Source organism: Chlorocebus sabaeus, chromosome 11, assembly GCF_047675955.1.
Source record: "Chlorocebus sabaeus isolate Y175 chromosome 11, mChlSab1.0.hap1, whole genome shotgun sequence".
NCBI lineage: Eukaryota > Metazoa > Chordata > Mammalia > Primates > Cercopithecidae > Chlorocebus > Chlorocebus sabaeus.
Window position 1 is genome coordinate 82,115,760 of NC_132914.1, and position 21,762 is coordinate 82,137,521.

Genomic DNA, 21,762 nt, shown 5'->3' on the forward strand with positions numbered 1-21,762 from the left:
TACAGCTAGCTTTCTCCCCATCAGTGCCTGTTAAATTCTTTCTTCAAATATTGCCCAAATACTAGTCTTTTCCTGAAGCATTCTCATTAAAATAATGAGTGTATGCACTAAATTAACTATATTACATTTTCTATATAAATTTATACTATGTGACATGAGAAAAACAAGCCCAAGATTCTGTGATAAGAAAAGGATGCATAGTTCTTTAAGTGATGCTACGACACAGACTAAGAAGAAACAGAAACAAAACGTGGTAGTAACAGAACTTGAGTACAAGAGTTTTCGAGCTTCTCTGGATGACCACAGTTGGTTTTCTTTCTACCAAATGATTTTGTGTTAGGAATCATATAAATATGGTTAGGTCTTATTTTAAGAATCTATTCCTTCATTTATAATGTGAGGGGAATGTGGTTCTGACGTAGCAGAAGACACACAATTGAACAATTTGAAGTTATTTAGTCATACAATACAATAACATTTGCCAAAGACTTAAAGATAGTTAGGTGTGTTATCAAGTATATTCACAAATTCAAAAGACAAAATGATACAGAGTTTCCTGCAGGAAGGTAAATGTAAAATCAGCTACAATTTACAAGTTAAAAAGTCACTAAAATTTTTAATTAAATATAAAGTAACAGGAAGCAAAGATGAATCAGACAGACTTCTGCCCTGAAAGAATTCACTAATTGTTGGGACTAGGACAGGGTGAGACATTATAGTGTTGCGTTAGAGAACACAGGCTCTAGATTTAGACAGACTTGCATTTGACTCCAAATACTAGAACTTAGTAGCCATGAAACTTTGGATAAGTCAACCTAATTTCTCAAGTCTGTTTATTTTAAATCTGTAAAATTGTTCTGAAAAGCAAAATTACTTCTCAAGAGTTGTTTTTATAATTAAATGGGATAAAGCATAAAAAGTAGTTATCACAGTACCCAAAGCAAAATAAATTTGTAATCAATATTGGCTTCAATGATTGTTCTTACCATAATTATTGTCAGAAACATCTTTAGCATCATCTATTATTATCATTATTATTATTATTATGACTACTTCTACTATTACTGCTACTACTACTAATACTATTGCCATTCCTGCTAGTATGTGATGATGAGTGGTAATAAGTTAGCCTGAAATCAGAGTTATACTTTGAAAAGGAAAATGGAACAGCTGTACTGTTAAACGGCAGAGAGAAGAGCCAACAGTAAATTCTTGCTATGATCCAGCCAAGAGATATAGAAAGCTTTAGAATAAATGGCTGTAATAATGAGAAAAAAAAGTAATATGAAAGCAAAATAGTGAATAGCAATTACTTTCCTAGTGCATCCTTTAAAAATAACAACAAACAAGCTACCTAGAATTCACTTAATGTCTTTTTAAACCACAACCATTCTAATTTTCAATTTGCCTTAGAAGGAATGATATTTAGTCTTTTACACTACTCTGAATTCCTTGTTGGAATTATTATTAACTACTTAATGATGTTCAGAGCTTTAAGAAACACTCCACATTACTTTATTTCAAAATGTCTTACGCAACTATTCCTTAGAACGCCTACAGCAGAGTGAAACAAATGATATCAAACAAACAAAATGAATGAATTACTCATTTTACTACTTTCCCAACTTCCATAATTTAATTGGTAATTAGAGAACTGAAACATTAGGGTTAATTGAATAAATGGCAAGAAGAAAGGACTTTTAAGTATTAACAAAAATTTTAAAGAACTTGTTGAAATAAGGAAAGATTATAATTAACCTTAGATTTCATTATAAAACACTTATGATTTTATTTGTCTTTTTAAAAATTTAAGCACACTTTTAAAGTGACACTTTTCACTAATCTGTAACTACCTAGAATGAAGCGTTATGTGTGATTTGCCCACAGAAAATTTTAACAGAATTTGAGAGAGGGTGAATCCAGAAATGGTGATTAGCAGAACAGAGAAGGGCTCTAACATACTAACTTTTCCAGAAGACTGAATGCCTTTGATCATAGCCAAGCAAACCATGACCCAGGCAGCCAACAAGCAGATGGTCATCTTCCAGTTTAAGCCCCCACTTTCAGAAATAGAACTTGAAATATTCAGTGCTTCCCTGTACCAGTAATAGGTGGTGGCAGAACTTTGTTCACATTCTGGTTCTACAACTGTAGAAAGAAAAGTAACACACAATTATTTCAGAATATAAAGAAAATGAGACAATTTTTTGTCCAATAAACCTATAAGTGAATTCTTAATGCTTCCTAGAAAAGTACTACTATTGTATAGCAGCGTGTAAATTCAAAATGAACAATAAAATCTCAACTGTGCAACCAACAGAAATGTATCCTGTTAGATATTTCTTATGCAGTTCTACAGTAAGAATATATGAACTTCTTATCAAAGTTATTTTTATTTATTTTTATTTTATTTTATTTTTATTTTTGAGACCGAGTTTTGCTCCGTTGCCCAGGCTGGAGTGCAATGGCGCGATCTCAGCTCACTGCAACCTCTGCCTCCCAGGTTCAAGTGATTCTCCTGCCTCAGCCTCCCAAGTAGTTGGGATTACAGACACCCACCACCAAAGCCAGCTAATTTTTGTATTTTTAGTAAAGATGTGGTTTTACCACATTGGCCAGACTGTTCTCAAACTCCTGACCTCAGGGGCTCCACCTGTCTTGGCCTCCCAAAGTGCTGGGATTACAGGCGTGAGCCACTGCACCCAAACCCTTATCAAAGTAATTTAAACAAATCAGGCTTATCACCCCTACTACCCCTGGAATTATGGGATTGACTCCCTGTGTAAGCACTGTCAAATATGCTAGCTGCTGGCCAAGTGTTGCTTTTGAAATGGGGCCAATCTGAAGTGACATGGATTACAAATGTGAAATTTGAACTAGATTTCAGATTCAGTATTGGAAATTATTGTGAATTATTATATTAATAATGTTTAGAGTAATTATATATTGAAATAATATTTTTATATATTAGATTAAGTAAAATATTTCATCTATTTCTTTTTACTTTCTTTCAACATGTTTACTTGAAAAATATAAACTATACTTGTGCATTAGAATCTATGTTTACTAGACATCACTACTATAGGTGACTGTTCTTTATAATATTTATATTATATTATGGGATTTAAAAAATGATGGGAAAAGTATGAAACAACAGAACCAAAGATATAAAGGCAACTATTTTCATTCAAATTTGTATTTCTGTCCCCTTTGTGTTAGTTTTAATGAAAATGTAAGGCATCAATCAGGGCCTACAAAATAAAGATTATCAAAGTTAATAAGTGAAGGCTTATAATACTTCACCCTAATATCATAGGGCATAGTAAAATAACTAGGAAAGAGCTAGAAAAACTAGATGGTCCCAAAAGTCTATCTCTAAGAGTATGTCAATCCTGAATGTGAGCAAAGTCTGTTATAATGATAATTTTGAATGATGTTTCTACATTATTTTTAAAAAGAAAATATCTCGAAAGCTTGTACCTTTGCCACTCTTATAATGCTTAAATACCAAAACACTATATTATACATATCTTACAAGTGTGTGAAGCATTTTTCACCAAAGGACACTGATCCCAAGGCAGGGGTTGCTGAAAAGACTGAGAAAAATAAAACAAACTCCAGCCAATGATGACGTTGTAGTAGAGAGCCACAAAATAGCACACCTGCAAAATAAAATGACATTCCATTAAACCTCTCATACCTCTTCCATTAAAACAATGAAATCAAATGCATAAAATGTTACTTAACATTTAAAAATCCTCTTCATTTTATTATTTATTTGGAACACATTATCTTTTCTAAAAAGTTAATGTCTTTCTCAGGACTTAGAACAGGCATTAACAACACCCAGCTATAGCAATATTTATAGTTAGTCCATATGCCAGTAATGTTTTCTAAAACATGGTAAAAGAGTTGTTTATTAACACACACTCCAAAGTTTCATTTAAAAATGAATTATATCATTTCAAACCCTATAAAGATTACAGCATACATCAACACCAGGAAACTTACTACACAACTTGCAAATCCAATTCCGCCCAGTTTAGGGCTTATGTAATTCCATACACCAATGCTGCCTCGCCGAATTCTTTGACCCACAGAGAGTTCCAGGAAAAAAAGGGGAATGCCTATTACCATAAGTAGTATTAAATATGGTAAAAGATATGCACCTAAAGAAACAAGAACAAAACATAGATTATATTTTCAATACTCACAGTAGAAAATACACTAATTCACTTTATCCCATTAAAGATATTTGAATTACTATATAGCGTCATTATGGAGAACTCTGAAGAAAACACAATTTTCATTACTTTGCACTTTCTAGATTCTGAAACTTGAATTTGATTTCTACAAAGAGTTTCTGATAATAAAATAACCAGGATACAATTAAGAATATTAATGAATAGCTTTAGTTTAAATTTATTTAAAGAGTAAAACAGTTTCATTTTCCATAAAAATAATTGATTATTTAAAATTCATTCTTTTGTGGGGCAGGTTTCACAAACTCCTAGAAATCTTATTCACACAATGTTTATGAACTCATTTATTAAAATTTATGCAAACTCATTGTAATAATGCATTCTAAATCAGAAAAATTAGAGTGAGATTTTATGGCATTAAAGTTGACTTTTTTTTCCAAATAAAATAACATCATGGAAGAAGAAATGTCTGCTTAGACTGAAAAATTAAAAAAAAAAAAAAAAAAGCAAAATAATTTCTACCAGAGACAAATGTCATTTTTTCCCATAAATACTATAGAAAAGAAGTATACAAATAGTTTTTTGTTTTCCAAAATTGTCAGAAAAGGTAGTGAGTCATTAAGGAACTAAAACATTTAATGTCTATTGTAAAAATGTATATGTTATTATCCTTGTAATAAATTTTCCATATTTTAAAAAGTATTTTTTAGTTAAATCACAAATTAAGACGTATGACTATGACTGGTGATTTTAAAAGGTACTTAAATAGTTTGACAGTGTTAATACAAGATTCTACTAACTGAATTATAAAAAGATAAATGTGAAACCTTTACTCATTTCTTTGTGTCTTTCTTTTCTTTTGGAGACAGGGTCTCGCTCTGTCATCCAGGCTGAAGTACAGTGGTGTGAACACTGTTCACTGCAGTCTCAAACTACCCAGCTCAAGGGATCTTCCCACCTGAGCCTGCGGAGGTCATTCCTACAAGAAGCTACATGTGCAAATTATTATTAAACAACCTCTTAGCTAAACTTCTTACATTCAATTTTTTAATCTGCAGTTTAGTCCAACTAGATACTGTTAAATGTAAAGGTCTTATAATCAATGGTAACTAATTCTTATTTTCTATAAAGAGCCTTTTATTATGTATTTCCTACATATTTATCATATGTTTAATGGCACTGAATAGATTTTTGAAGCTATTCAAATAGTCTTAATGGAATATTTAGTGGAATACAAATATTTAGTGAATAACTGTCTTCAGCTGAAGCAGTGAAATAATGGATTTTTTCAAATTATTTATCTCAGCATCCGTATATCTCTGTAATAATGATTATATACAGGAATTTTCCCTACATAGTGGTTGCTACATAATCTGAACCTTCCTATGACTGATTTTCAGTCTTTCATTCTTAGTTGATTCTAACAAAACTACATATACAATGTAAAAATTGGATGCATGAGCTTAGAAAACAAAATTCTAGTTCTAAAATGATGAGTAACATTCAGCAACTGTTGACCTGAACATTTTTCCCAAAGACTGAAAGTGAATTTTAACACCTGCATCAAATCTTAGATTATGAATGGGTTGTTTATATGCATGTGAATGAGTAAGAAAAGAGAGAGAAAGAATTATGACTTAACTCATTGGGGATTTTTTTTTTCCAGTTATGTGTGTGTGATGTGCTGTTGGATACTTAGACTTTTCTTCTATCTCAAATTCTTCTATGCAAAACAGTATGAAGATCTCTTAAAGAACTAAAAGTAGATCTACATTCAAGACAGCAAGCCCACTCCTAGTTATCTACCCAAAGGAAAAAAAGTTATTATGTGAAAAAGATACTTGAGGCTGGGCATGGTGGCTCATGCCTGTAATCTCAGCACTTTGGGAGGCCGAGGCTGGCAGATTGCTTGAGCTCAGGAGTTCGAGACCAGCCTGGGCAACATGGTGAGACCCCTGTCTCTACTAAAAAAAAAAAAAAATCCAAAAGAAAAGAAAATAGCTGGGCATGGGGTATGCGCCTGTAGTCCCAGCTACTTGGGAGGCTGAGGTGGGAAGATTGATTCTTGAGTCCGGAGTGGGGGAGAGGTTGCAGTGAGCTGAGATCGTACCATTGCACTCTAGTCTGGGTGACAGAGTGAGACCTTGTCAAAAAAAAAGCCAAAAACAAAAAGGAAAAGACACTTACATGCATATATTTACAGCAGTACAATTCACAATTGCAGAGATGTGGAACAAACCTAAGTGTCCATCGATTAACGAATGGATAAAAAAAGGTGATATTATACACCATATAGAATACTACTCAGCCATAAAAAGGAACAAACTAATGCCCTTCATATTAACTTGAAAGGAGCTGGAGGCCATTATTCTAAGTGAAGTAACTTAGGAGTAGAAAACCAAAAGCTTTATATTCTCATTCATAAGTGGGAGTTAGGCTATAAGTGTGCAAAGGCATACAGTATGATGTAATGGACTTTAGAGATTCAGAAGGGGAAGACTGAGATGGGGGATAGGGTTAAAAAACTACATATTATGTACAGTGTATGCTACTCGGGTGAGGGATGCATTAAAATCTCTGAATTCACCACTATATAATTCATTTATGTAACAAAAATCCACTTGTACTCCAAAAGCTATTGAAATAATTTTTCTTTTAAGCGTGGCACTTTGGCATGCTGGGTACCTTGAACTAAAGGAAATTGGAAGGAACTCGGAAACCAAGGCTTCCTGGCCTTTTCCTTTACTCCTGTCTCCCACTCTTTTTTTGTCCCTGAAGCAAGTCACAGATACAAGATTTCTTTTCCCTCAAAGTGGGTCATAGAAACTAGAATGTCTCTTCCCCAAAGCAAGCCACAACACCTAGAAAGGTCATTTTCTCCCTTTTCCCTTGAAGATCCTCATTCCAGAGAGGTCCTGTTTCATATCCAGGAGGAAGGAATGCTACTCAGAGATGCCAAGAAGAATCTGAACAGACAGGATTTGCTGGGTTTGCTTCCTTTAGTCTATTCTCATTAGATCATACCCTTTTGTTCAAGTACATTTCTACATGGCTGCCTATTCTTCATGTAATCTAAGCATAAAAACAGTTTTCCCTGAGTCTTTGGGTCTTCATTTCTGAAAGTTTTCATGTCATGTAAGACTACGATTAAATAAATGTATTATGCTTTAAATATATATATTTGAACATTTACTATTTGCCAGCCACATTTCTAAACATATTACATGTAGCTATTAATTTATCCCTTGCAAGAATCCTTGGAGAGAGATACAATTATTAACCCTATTTTACAGGGTGGAAACTAAGCCTGAACAAATGAGGTAGCCTGTGAAAGGTCACATGGGTAGTGTGAAAAAGAACCAGGCTTCAAACAGTCAAACTGACTTCCAAACCTGATCTGGAAGTCTCTATATTATACCACCTACTTTGCTTAACCATTGTGCTTTAAAAGGATAAAATCATTTGGAAATTAAACTTATATTGACTCTATTACTTTTTCTTTATTACTCAGAAAGTGCTTAAATGATTCATGAATAAGATTTTGATAGCCTGAGGCTGAGAACTATCTTCTTGTCGTTTAGCCAGAAGATATTCCTCCAACAATTAGAAGACTCAATGCCATACTGAATTTTGAGTACAATCTTTGGTACTGTAACAACCATTCTAAAATGAAAAATCAGTTGGTATTTTATAATATGTACAGTACTGCTTTCTAATATTTCCATTTAGTAGAAAATAAATAATACTAGAAAGATATTTTGACTTTTTTAACATTTGGAAATAAGAAGGAGGAGCCATTTTTGCTAAAAATCCATTACTACATATAAAATCTTTCAGCACTCTCCAGCAAGACAGAAATTGTACGAAATGGAAGTCAACCTGACTTTTTAGCCAAATCAGCTATCCTCTTTAACAGTGTGGTCAATACCATTTACAAGGCAAAAAAGTCTCAAAACCAGAATTGATCTTCTGCTAGTCTTGGCAAATGGAATGATTTGTGAGAAACGAAAAGCAGGAGAGTACATAGTTGCTTACAGCTGATTTGATAAATAATTCATGTGTGAGGTTACTGGCTAACTAAGGAGCTGTTCAGTATAGGGATGCACAGTGCATCACTGACTCTATGTATCGATCTTTACCTCTAAGGCAGATTTGCCAAATGGGCTACGTTTTCCAAACCTTTTGTTTTGTGCCTGCTTGAATTAACTAAAAGATATCTTAAACATATTTTGTCACCATAACATCTTAGAGTTTCACGTTTCAGTGGCCAGGAAAAAATTTACATACGTATGGGTTTTATTATTTTATTTGATGCAGGGTTTGTAGATTACAACTATATTAAAAATAAACCATATTTTTGCCCAGTCAATAAAATTATCACAAACTAGAATCAAATACCAAAATATTTGTTATATACTTTGTGTCCTGAAATGCATGACATATGGAGTATTTTGTTTTCAGTCACACTTATTTTAACAGCATGTACATGTACAAAAATAATAATATTTCATATATACAGATAATAACATTTCAATCCAATGTTAGATTAAATTCACTTTGATTTTGGTGTACTATAGAGCTAGTATCATACATAAACAATTTTCCCTTTTGTAAAGTTTTTTCCTTAGACTTCTAAGATAATTTTTGCTAAATAAGCCTTTATAATTATAAATACAAACGCAGATATTAATAGCAAGAATAGCAATGATGTTGCAGATAACTTTGTTCAAAATTAAGGTTGCTAATTTCTTTAAAGTTATCTTTGAAACTGAACATTGTTCCAAAATACCATAGAACTGGAAAGGAAATATATAAAATGCCTAAGGATGAAGAATGTCTAGCATTATATTATCTGCTTACATTCCTTCTACTGGGATTTAAATGTTCTCGCCAGCATTTGAAGATCATAATTATTCTAAATTACATATCATTTTTTATTTTTTGAAGAGTGAGTCAACTTTAAATTAAGAATTAATAAATCATGGAGAGAAAATTCTCTGTTTTCCTTCACCAGTATTGTCATATATCAGAAGCTTTAGATTATTCTTCAAAGGAAATAACTGACAGGCACCAATGATGCAATATTTGTTAGAAAAGTTTCACTCAGTAATTCAGAGATGTTTAATAAGCTTCCAGAGAAAGAAGTTGAGAATGTGTTACCCTTAAGCGATCCCGGAGTATTCACAGCAAGCCCATCTGCTCCTATGGAAACCTAATCCGAAAACATATCTGGGCTCACTTCCCACAAAGAAGTGGGTTTCTCTAGTTTTACAATGAAATTGAAAGTTTCAAAAATAATGAGACACAGCAATAATATGAGCTATTTGAGAAACCCAATTGCAATTTACTACAGTAATTTATCACTTAAAAACATTACTTACCGCCCCCATTCTTCTGACATAGGTATGGAAATCGCCACACATTTCCTAAACCTACAGAAAATCCAACTTGGGCCAGGATGTATTGTAGTTTACTGTTCCAAGCTGGTCTTTCATCTTCGACTTCAGATCCTTCTTCAACATCTGTATCTTTCTCTTCCGGGCTATCAACAATTAGTTCACTTGTCTTAAAAGCATCATCAGCTGAGTCTTCATTGGAAAGAAGGTCTTTGACAGACTCAGTAACATCATCATCTAATTCTCTTTTTACCACCTTGCTATTTTTAGGCATTGGAAAGTATGGGAAGTATTAAAAAAAAAAAAAAAAACTCCCTATGGCAAATGTGTTAATTCTGTTTTTCAAAACAATGTTACTTGATAGGAAGACCGAGGATGATATCAAATAAATCCTTGATTCAAGGTGATAAAGCCTTATGGATTCTGAATCCGTATGTCCAGTATTCTGTAGGTACCTGTAAAATTATAAGTTAAAATGTGATTATATTTAATGATGAAAAATATTTAAAATACAGAATTATTCTTTTTTATTTTTATGATAGAAACCCTTTCTACAGAGTATAAGACATGTAATTGTCTTTAGCGTTTCAGAGCTTAATATTCCCATAAGTATAAGAATTGTAAAGCACATAGGAGCTTCAAATACAATTTTCTTAGCTAACATCCTTCTTCTTGCAAAAATCTCAGATATACTCCAATGCATAATGAATATTCTGTTCATTAGTAACTAAACTTTTAGGACTTTTTTTCTTAATTCTTTATTTTTTCCTCCCTGACTAAAGCAGATCTTTTCTTATATATCCCTGATTTTGTTCCTTGTAGAATTATATACACAATTGCAAACCAACTCTGTAAATTTGTCTTATATATAATCTCTTCTGTTCAAATATTTGTCATTCACTCATTTGATATTAATTGTTCTTCTTAAAAATTTAACCTAGTTTATTTTATTTTACTTTATTTTTGGAGACAGGCTCCCACTCTGTCACCCAGGCTGGAGTGCTGTGGCAAAATCAGGACGCACTGCAGCCTGTACCTCTCCCATAGATACTCTTGCCTCAGTCCCACAAGTAGCTGGGACTAAAGGTGCATACCACCACACCCAGCTCATTTTGTTTTTCCTTTTTGTAGAGATGAAGTCTCACTATGTTGTCCAGGCAGGTCTTGAACGTCTGGGTTCAAGGGATCCTGTCTTGGTCTCCCAAAGTGCTGGGATTATATTGCATAAGCCATTGCACCCAACCCGTTTGATATTTATTGTGATGGGGCTTTATGGGATATAATAATCAATGAAACGTACAAAGCATGTTTTTAAGGATATTATATTTAACAGAGAGAAAGGGACATCAAATAACAATACTATAGTACAGAATTTAAATGACCCAACATTATTACAACAGGAAAAATCAAGAATGTTGGACAAAATTAGAGTTGAGCACAAACAGAGTGAGGTCATACCCAAACATAAGGAAGAGTATAAATAAGATGAGAAATGGTCAATGTAAATTATATATGTGATCATTCTCTTAACGGCTCAAGAAAAACACTGTAATCACTTTGGGATTTTTTTTTTTCCTTTTTTTATTTGTATGTTACATCGCCTATCCTTTTCCCCATTCAGACACAGACCGAGTAAGTATACAAGACATGTCTACAAATCAGCGACACTATGTTAAAATGTGACTGAAAATATGAGCACTTATCTTCAAATCTGGATCAAGAAGCTTATGAAATGGTAGCCCAATAATTCCGCCCTTCATTTATGGAATAAAATATAATTTCTTAAGAGAGCTGCTATTAGATTGACATTAAAAGTCAAAGAAAACAGCTATCATATTTCAATCTACAATCTTAGGGAGCAAGACAAAGTGTTGGGTAACCCAATGGAAAAAAATTACTTAACTTACTATGTAACTAATTTGTTGCCTTCAGGTTGGATGATGTTTAGTTGTTTCTAAAATTAAAATATACACCCTAAGAGCAAACACTTCTCATTTAAGATTTGGTGAAGATTAAGAGAAAACTGTTTAGAAAATTGTGAAAGAGGTGCATTCCCAAAATATTTTGACTGATAGACACATCTCTAGAATAGGTGTAAAATTTCTCACAGTGATTAAACTGATAAGAACAGATAGTTAACCTGATCTTAGCAAAAAGGCTGAGAAGTGATCACAGTGACTATTTCACAGAGGCCAACAAGGTTTTGATATGGAAATAATTCATGAGGTTTGACATTTTGTCTGTTTAATTTATATTATTTTCCCCTACAGCTCAGTAAATATTAAATACATTAATAAATATAGCCATTGAAAAACTGAAATAAACAAATTTCTAGATAGTATTTGCTGGAAGAAAACAACAGGATCTATAAAAAAATGTGATTTATAAGACATGAATTATCCAGAAATAAAGATTTACATTTATTAAATTATCTGAAGACATAATGTGTTGGCATAGTAGCAAGTGATATATGGATAAGAGCATGGATTTAGTCTGATAAATTTGGAGTTGTGTCCTAGCACTACAACTTATTAATTGTGTATAAGCTGATAGTTATGCCTCTCTTAACCTCAGTTCCCACAATAAACTTTGGTTTCTTACTCCTTTTGCTTTTTCCATACAGACAGAAAAGTAGTGAGGTTATCCAAGCTTAGAGATACTATCGTAGTAAAAACACTCAACATTTTATAAAGAAAAAAAATTTAAATAGTGTTAACCATGAATCTCCCCCAAATTATTATGGAAACTAGTATATCTCTTCTATACATTTCTATTCTTTGAACAAAATAATACACAAAGAAAAATCAAAACAAAAGGTAATACCTCTGGCTACTACTGCATGTTTTGTACACATCAAGTGACTAATCCTCATCAATTTAGATAAGATATCCTTTGGCAAAGTTTACACTTAAAAATTCTGATCAGACTACCTAAAGGTCATATTTTCTATTTAAAAAAAGCAGTATCTAATGTAAACAAATTTTAAATGTAATATTATATCATAAACACTTTGAATATACACATATACTATAGATACTGTATAACAACTCTAGCCAAACTTTATATAATAAAACACTTATTAAAAAAGGAGTTGAAGTATTTGCATGCATTAAGAGCTCCCCTTCTAATACGAGCAAAAAAATAAATAAATAACAAATCCTTAATGATATTATAAATAAAATTATTTAAGCTCCCTTTTCTTACTATTTTGTTTACCTTCTCCCACTTCTTGGTCTTTCTGGGGTGGCTGTGGGAAGATAGGGGAAGAATTGTAATTAATATTAAAGTATTTACAATAACATGTAAGTCTGGGAGAAAATAAGTCATTGCCTTGAGAATGACATTGTTTATCTTACCCCCATATTATCAGTGTTTAAACTCATCTGTTGAATGAATGAACTGAAAGGTTTAAAGAATAAGATCATATAACTAAACAAGTATTGTGCACTATTAGATGTTTTCTTTTTTTTTTTTTTTTTTTTGAGATGGAATCTCACTCTGTTGCCCAGGCTGGACTGCAGTGGTGCGATCTCGGCTCACTGCAACCTCCGCCTCCCGGGTTCAAGCAATTCTCTGCCTCAGTCTCCTGAATAGTCGGGATTATAGGCACCTGTCCCCATGCCCGGCTAATTTTTGTATTTTTAGTAAAGACGAGGTTTCACCATCTTGGCCAGGCTGGTCTTGAACTCCTGACCTCGTGATCCACCCGCCTCAGCCTCTCAAAGTGCTACGATTACAAGCGTGAGCCACCGCACCCAGTTTGTTTGTATTTTTACTCCAAGACCATGCACCCACTGAACATAAGAATTCACTTCTTGTGCACAGGTTTCATACAGCCAAAAGTAAATAAATAAATTTAGTTTCTGAAGAGATTTATTAAAACTAAGTATAGTGACAACAATTTAGAAGCCAGATCAATTTCAAATTTTTAAGAGCAACTTTCTTGAAGGATAACCATTTTTATAAATTCTAAAAGCCCGCCTAAAACCTTAGTCCATAAATATAGCCTATAAACACAGACAAAAAAGAAAATCATAAGAGAGGTTGGCAATTGCCAAAAATGTGTTATAATTGTTACATCGGGGAATAGAAGAAGAAATGAACAGAATTGTCCAGGAAGAGAGAGAGAGTGATAAAGTATCAGTGCTTGATAGGTCATATGGACAGTGGTGGAATCAGTATCAAGTAACAGCACAGCCTCTGCCAACTTAGCAGCATCCATTCTTGTGACAGAGAATCAGCTGAGGAACAAACAAACTATCACTCACTGCACTTCCTCTGCACCGAAGAGCTGTAATACTTGTCCTCATCATTATTTGGTAAGGGCCTCCTGTCTACAACTGTACAATAGAGGAGGAGTCAACAAAATATTGCTCATGGGCCAAATAAAACCCACCATCTGTATTTTGTAAAAAAAGATTGTATTGGCACGTATCCATGCCCATAAAATATTGCTCATGGGCCAAATACAACGCACCATCTGTATTTTGTAAAAAAGATTGTATTGGCACATATCCCTGCCCACAGATTTACATATTGCTATGGCTGATTTTGTGCTACAACAACAGAGTTATTGTTATGGACTGTAAAGCCTAAAAGGTTTACTAACTCTTCACTGAAAACATTTGCCAACCTCTCTTTCAGAGAATAAATCTAAATGAAAAATGTGGAGTTCCCCAGTTCACTCCATTTGTACGGCACTACTTTCCATGTCAAAAAATATTCTAATATAGAACTTTTCTTATTCAAAATGAGTAGTTTCAAATAATGAAAAATATGTGTATGGAAATGGAGAGATATAGGTGATAGTGGACAGAGGAAGAAACATAAGCAAAAGACATATACAGAACATAAATATACACCGGGAAACAATATGCTTCAGAGTTACAAAGAAAACATTTATTTAAAATAAATTTCATGGAAGTGAACTAAAAGATTAACTGAAAGAAAAAGGTAAGTGGATAAACACCAGAAAGGGGAGAATTCATCAGGGGACTAAAAATCACATTAGAAGCAACTGAAGGCCGGGTGTGGTGGCTCATGCCTGTAAACCCAGCACTTTGGGAGCACTAGGTGGGTGGATCACTTGAGGCCAGGAGTTCGAGGCCAGACTGGCCAATATGGTGAAACTCCCTCTCCACTAAAAAAATACAAAAATTAGCTGGGTGTGGTGGCGGACACCTGTAATCCCAGATACTTAGGAGGCTGGGGCAGGAGAATCATTTGAACCAGGGAGGCAGAAGTTGCAGGCAGAGGTTGCCGAGATCACGCCACTGCATTCCAGCCTGGGTGACAGAGCAGGACTGCATCTCAAAATAAAATAAAATAAAATAGAAAAAGAAACAACAGAAACTAGAATAAATACTACTGAAACTATATCTGAGACATGGAGGACAGATGTAAAGAATGTTCACAAAAAAGAAATGAAAAGGTACAGATATCTTAAAGTAATTTAAAAGAAAGCTAATGGAAACTGAAGTCAGTTAAAGGTAATTCAACAAACTTCTAATTGGTATAGCCAAACACAATAATACAATTAATAAAACACAAAATACTAAAAGAAAAGCAGAAGTTTTGCTTGAAGACTTGTATTTGCAAATAATAATAACAATATAGAAGAATAAACACTGAGAAATTACTAAGATAAAGAATTCTGAGGGATTTCAAGCAGAATTAGAAAGATGAAATTAAAACACTTCTCATAATATTCATTAATACATTAAATTAAAACACTTCTCATAATATTCATTAATTTCAATAAAACTAAGAGAAAAATATGTGATTTCCAATTTTATACCCAATTAATTTGCATTCCGATTATAAAAGCCACAGGCAAATATTCCTATGCATGAAAGAAATGATGAGTCCTATGGGATGAAGGAGTGGGGAATGGAGGGAAAGACTAAATAATCATAAAATTTAGCCAAAGAGAGAAAACAAAGTAAAAGATCTTAGTAAAGAGGAGCCGTATTAAAGAATAGAAGTGAACATTAATTTAAACAAGGAGATATGGTTTACATTTTATAGAAATTATGTGCAGGGGACAATTATGAATTAAATTATAAAAATAAAAGCAAAAATTGAAATGAGAGGAGAAAAAGAAATAAAAGTATGAAAATATGCTCATCTTTCATGTAGGAATAGATACTGTGTAAATATGACTTGGTTGGGCTCAGTGGCTCACACTTATAATCCCAGCACTGGAAGGCTGAGATGGGCAGATCACTTGATGCCAGGAGTTCGAGACCAGCCTGGCCAACATGGTGAAACCCCATCTCTACCAAAAACTACAAAAAAGCACCTTTAGTCCCAGCTACTTGGTTGGCTGAGGCACACAAATCACCTGAGCGAGGAGGTGGATGTTGCAGTGAGCCGAGATCTCACCACTTCACTCTAGCCTGGGTGACAGAGTAAGAGCTGTCTTAAAAAAAAAAAAAAACCTTATTATGTAAAAGAGGATAATGACCTTAAGCTCTTCATGTGTTCATATAATCTCTCCTATTTAATTGTAATGTGATATTATAAGAATCAATATGTGTTGATGTGAAAAGACATGTATTATTCCCAAATATTTAAATATAGATTTTAGAAAGAGACTATCTTGAGTGCATATTGTAACTCTGTCACTTATGGTTTTATGACCCTGACCAAGTTACTAAACTGTGCTTCAGTTTCTTCATTTATAAAATAAGAACAATAATATACTTATCTACTAAAAAAGTGCATAAAGTCAATGTTAGCACACTGAGAGGACTCAATATATTCTCTCTTTTATTACTATGATTATCACAACACTACAGACTATAGTGATTTGTTGACTATAGTCAAGACTATAACTGATTTGTTGTATATGCTTCTGTAATATTAAGGACAATGTTAAGTCCAGAGCCAATGCTACATGTTTTAATTTTCTCCTTAACACAAATTTTTTGTTGTTTGTTTGTTTCAGATATCCATTGCTGCACATCAAATATCCTCTCTATTTAGTGGCTTTGAAAAACAGTTTAATTCGCTCATGATTCTCTGGATTAGCAGTGTGAACCAGGTTTACATGATCAGTTGTTCTTGAATTTGGTCCTGCACTGCAGTGATCTGTCAGTTATAAGGAGGTGGTCTAATATGGTCTAACTGACATTCTAGCAAAAGGCAAGCTATCAGATGGAGCACTTTGGTTTGCTTATAAGTAATCTCTCCAAAATACTAGCTGCAACTTGTTCATACTGTAGCTCAGATACCGTAGCCAAAGAAAAAAAAAAAAAAAAAAAGATGAGTCCAGTGCACAAGTGCTACTGGAGCCTCTCTCTAGTTCACATTTGCTAATGCCTCATTGGCCAAAGAAAGTCTCAAACCTAAGTCCACGCTGATTCAAGAGTAGAGATAAACCTTACTTTTTGATGGAAGGGGCAACAAAACCCTACGGCAAAGGGCATGCGTAGAGAGGAAAAAAAAATACTGCCACCATCTTTGAAAAAAATTCAGCATCTGCTTAGTTTCCACCTCCCTTGAGTTTTAGTCTTGAGGAGAGGCACAAAGAGACTAAAAAAGTAGGCTTGTCATCCAATTCCATCAAAGGCATTATGCCCAGGCTGTAAATACTGCCGTAGTCATGGACTTTGGTTCCTGGTTTTCAGAACTATTTTCATTCTTGTCCTTTTCCATTTCATTGCCAAGCACCCCATTGTTTCTTTGAGCTCCTGTGGCTGCCAATATTACTTTTCTTTTGCCTCTTATCCAGCATAAGTTTCTACAGATTGCAAAAAATCCCAAATGGCACACCAATTATGAATCAAAAACTACTGCTATATTTCCATTCATCTATCTCTGTATATGAACATAAATACACAAATATGTTGGGAACTTCATATTATTTAACTCTGAACTTGCATTTACGTCTTTCTCAAGCTCTCATTTTTTGTATTGCTTTAGTTATCTTCATATATTTTTCAAAATAAATCCATTTTGAAGCACTTAAAACTAGATCCAAAATTTTTATAACCATGATAATAAATTTCTATCTCAGTGGTTCTTAACCCCAACCATTTTGCTTTTTGTGTTCTTTCTCAAGATTGTTTCACCTATTCTAGGTTCTTTGATTTCCACATATATTTTGAAATCAGCTTGACAATTTCCACCACACACACACAAAAAAAAAACAGCCTACTAGGATTTAAAATTGAATTACGTTGATTTTATTGACTATTTGAGGAACACTGACATCTAACCAATTGAGTTTTCCAGTCTATAAACTTGTTGTATCTTTTTATTTATTTCATGCCTTTAATTTATCTCAACAGTGCTTCAGAGATTTCATTGTATTGGTCTTACACAACTTTTGTTAAATTTATCTCTGATTAATGTGTGTTTGGGGTATGACTGTAAATTCTTTTCTTAGTTACAGGTTTCAATTATATTTTGCTAGTATGTGGAATATAACTGATTTTTAATATAGGCTTCTGCCCACAAAGATGCTAAATCAAGTTTTGTATCTTTCTAAGATTCCGGAGGACCTCCACTTATATAATCATGTCATCAGTTAATAATGATAATTTAATTTTCATTTGTATAATTGTTTACTTTTATATCTTTCTTTTGACTTATTTTACTGGTTAAGACATCCACCAAAATATTGACTAGATAGGCTAAAGGCAAACATCTTCATTTATGTCTCAGTGTTACTTGAAAAGTAGTCAATGTTCCCCTATGTACAACGTTAGTTGGGCAATTTTTTCATAGATCGATCCCTTTATTAGTTTAGATACGTTACTTTATATTCCTAGTTCAGTGTGGTAGTTATTTTGAATTATTGTGGTAAATTTTGACAAATTATTTTTGCCTTAATTAAGATAACCATATGAGTTCTACATCTATTGATATGTAGTATCCCATATTCGTTGCTTTTGTATCTTAAAACAATCTTTCATTTATGAAACAAACCTCACTTGGTCATGATGAATTACTTTTTAATACATCACTAAAATAAATCTGCTATATTTTGTTATAGATTTTCTTTCAACTGCATTCATGGGAAAGTGGGTATATACATATATATATATATATATATATATATATATATATATATATATAAAAATTTATTTTGTTTCTCTGGTTTTGGTGGTATCTTAGAAAGCTTTAAAATTATTTCTCTTTTATTTTCTTAGAGTATGTGTGTAGAACTAGTTTTATGTCTTCTTTAAAAGTTTGCCAGCACTCACCAATAACCCAAACCATCTAGGTTTGGGGTTTTCTTTCTGAAAATGTTTTAAATTAAAAATTCAATTTATTTCATTGATATACAGCTACTAAGATTTTCCTTTTCTTGTTTTACTTTTGGTAAGCCATCTTTTTGAGGGATTTGTCCATTTTACGTAAGGTGCCAAATTCATTGCCATAAAGTGTTCTATAATATTCTACAGTTTTTAAAACATATATAGAATTTGTCATCATATCTCATTTTTATTACTGATATTGGTAATAGGTCTTTTTCTTTGTTTTTATCTTGACCAGTCTTGCTATATAATATGTTCACTACAAAATTAACTCAATACTTTCTGCCATTCTTGTTCCATTTTTCAAAACTTTGTACCCCTCAAGCCATTGTTACAATCTCTTTTGAAATTATATTACATTTTAATTATATGCAAACACTTGAAGTAGCAGGTAGGTATCTGCATCTGACATAAATGATGGATGACTCGAACAGATGTCTGCACTGGCTAATTTTTGGCATTTGTCACAAGCTTAATATTCTATAATAAAGCACTAGAACACCAGTAAATTATCTCACTGACTTTGACAACTCAAAATTTCACTGAAAAAAAAGTTTTATTTAAATATGAACTAATCTGAATATGGAATTACTTATTTACAGATTCAAATGCAATTCATTTTTCTATTTTCTAATATAGGACAAAAATAAAGACCATCCAAATAAAATCAAAATTTGGACCATATTGTAATGCTCAAGAAAATTTGTCACCATATGCTGATTAGTTTATAGTTATGGTATAATTACAGAGAAAAAACTTTCATCAAGAGATTTGCTGAAATACTGAAATAATAATCTTGATGAAAAATATGATTTTTTTGCAAATTATATCCCCTTTACATAAAATTTTTGCATAGAGCTATAAAATAAAAAATTACAGAACCAATCAAAAGGAAAGGAAAAATTTTTTTTTACAAATAACAATACCAAGTCACAATTTATCCTTCATTAAATATATACTTTTTTCCCCAAAAGGTGGACTATAAATAACACACTTGCCAGAATGGCTAAACTTTGTTTTTTAAAGTAATAACACCAAATATTGGTGAGGACATGTAGAAACTAAATCAATCACATGTTGCTGGTGGAAATGTGAAATAGTACAGTCACTGTGAAAAAAAGCTTGATTACTTTTAACACTAACGAAGACTTCTCATAGTAACCAGCAACTATATTTCAGGGATATATCGCAGAAAAATAAAAAAAGACTTACAAAACTTGTATACTAATGTCCATAGCAGCTTTACTCATAATAGTCAAAAACTGGAAACTATCCAGTATGCATTTTAATGGGTGAATGGTTAAATTGTGCTACATTCACACCATGAACCACTACTCAGCATTAAAAAAAACTACTGATACATGCAACAACTTGCATGTACTTAAAGGAAATGATACTCAGCGGAAACAATATAAAAATGCCAATTTCAAAGAAATACATATATAACAATTTTTATATAACATTTGTGAAATAACATAATTATAGAAATGAACAACATATCCATGGTTTGAAGAGTTAGGGACAGAGAGGGTATCCATGGTTTGAAGAGTTAGGGACAGAGAGGGTAAGTGGGTGTGCTTATAAAAGAGCAGCAGGTTACTATTTTCATTGTGGTAAGGGATACAAGAAGGTACACATTTTATAAAATTTCATAGAGCTATAAACATAGACATATTGTGGATTATGCCACATCAATATGCTGGTTTTGATATAGTACTGTGTCTTATATAAGATGTTAAAGTGGTGGGGAAGTCAAGTAAATCGTGCACAGACCTCCATGTGCACCCTTCCGTGAAATTGTAATTATTTCAAAATTAATTATAATCATAAATCAATTTCCATAAATTGGAGTTTATTTTTGTTGACTTCTGTGAACCAAAGACAGACAATCTTTCAAAATTCTTTTAAAGATTTCTGAAGTAGAGAAAAAGTTTTTAAAACAAAGTTTTATTAAAATATTAAGAACACCTCAGACTTAGGCATTATATTCATTTCCTGAAGATTGCTTTAAAAAATTACCTCAAATTTAATGTCTCAAACAACAGAAATGTATTCTTTCATACTTCTAGAGACCAAAGAATCCAAAATAAGTTTCAGTCAACCAAAATCAAGGCGTTACCAGGTCGGTATTTTCTCGGGAGGCTCTAGGGGAGAGTGTGAACCTTGCCTTCTCCAGCTTCTGGTGGCTGCTGGCATTCCTCAGTTTGTGGCCTCATTAATCCATTCTCTGTTTCTGTGGTCAGATTGCCTACTTCTTTCTACTTCAGTCTAATATCCTTCTCCATCTTTTTTATAAAGATGCTTGTCATGGCATGTAGGACCCATCTGGATCTTCTGAAATCATATCTTCATCTCAAATACTTTATCTGCAAAGACTTTTCTTCCAAATTAGGTAACATTTACAGATGTCAGGGAGTAGGAACTAGACCAATCTTTAGGAGGCATATTTAAACTAATGTATACTATGTTTTCTAAAAATAATAATTTAAAGGCACTGAATATGTTTTATTTGTTCATAAATCCTTATAAAATGTTATTGGATCTTTCATAGTTATTTGCTATAGTAGGCTGTTTTCCCTTCTTTTAAATCTGGGTTAACTTTGAGCTTGCTTTGACCAGAAGGCAGCAGCAGTGAAACTATGCAAGTTCCAAGGCTATAGAAGCTCAGCAGTTTCTGCTTTCCCTCTTTTGGAAGCTAGGCACCATATAAAACAGTCTACTTCTCCTGCTAAAACCCCACATGGAAAGAGGGGGGGGGAGAGAGAGAGAGAGAGAGAGAGAGAGAGAGAGAGCGAGAGCGAGAAATAGTCTCAAGCAACCATCATCTGAGGTGAAGCTCCAGACATAGGAAAAAAGGTATTGATATTCCAACCCTAGCTGAACTGCCAGGTAACACCA

The 21,762-nt window shown here is 33.0% G+C and overlaps 1 protein-coding gene and 1 pseudogene across 1 annotated transcript in view; both read right to left on the minus strand.

Annotated features, from left to right (window-relative positions):
* SLC6A15 (solute carrier family 6 member 15) overlaps nt 1-21,762 on the minus strand; it is a 52,590-nt gene that overhangs the window by 22,468 nt on the left and 8,360 nt on the right. Inside the window, exons 2-5 of the mRNA XM_008004158.3 lie at nt 9,584-10,053; nt 4,012-4,169; nt 3,536-3,662; nt 1,967-2,148 (exon numbers count right to left, since the gene is read on the minus strand). Coding sequence (XP_008002349.2) covers nt 1,967-2,148; nt 3,536-3,662; nt 4,012-4,169; nt 9,584-9,872 — 756 coding nt within the window. The 5' untranslated portion in view covers nt 9,873-10,053. The remainder of the gene's footprint in view (nt 1-1,966; nt 2,149-3,535; nt 3,663-4,011; nt 4,170-9,583; nt 10,054-21,762) is intronic.
* On the minus strand, nt 11,620-11,768 carry LOC119624113 (U2 spliceosomal RNA; annotated as a pseudogene).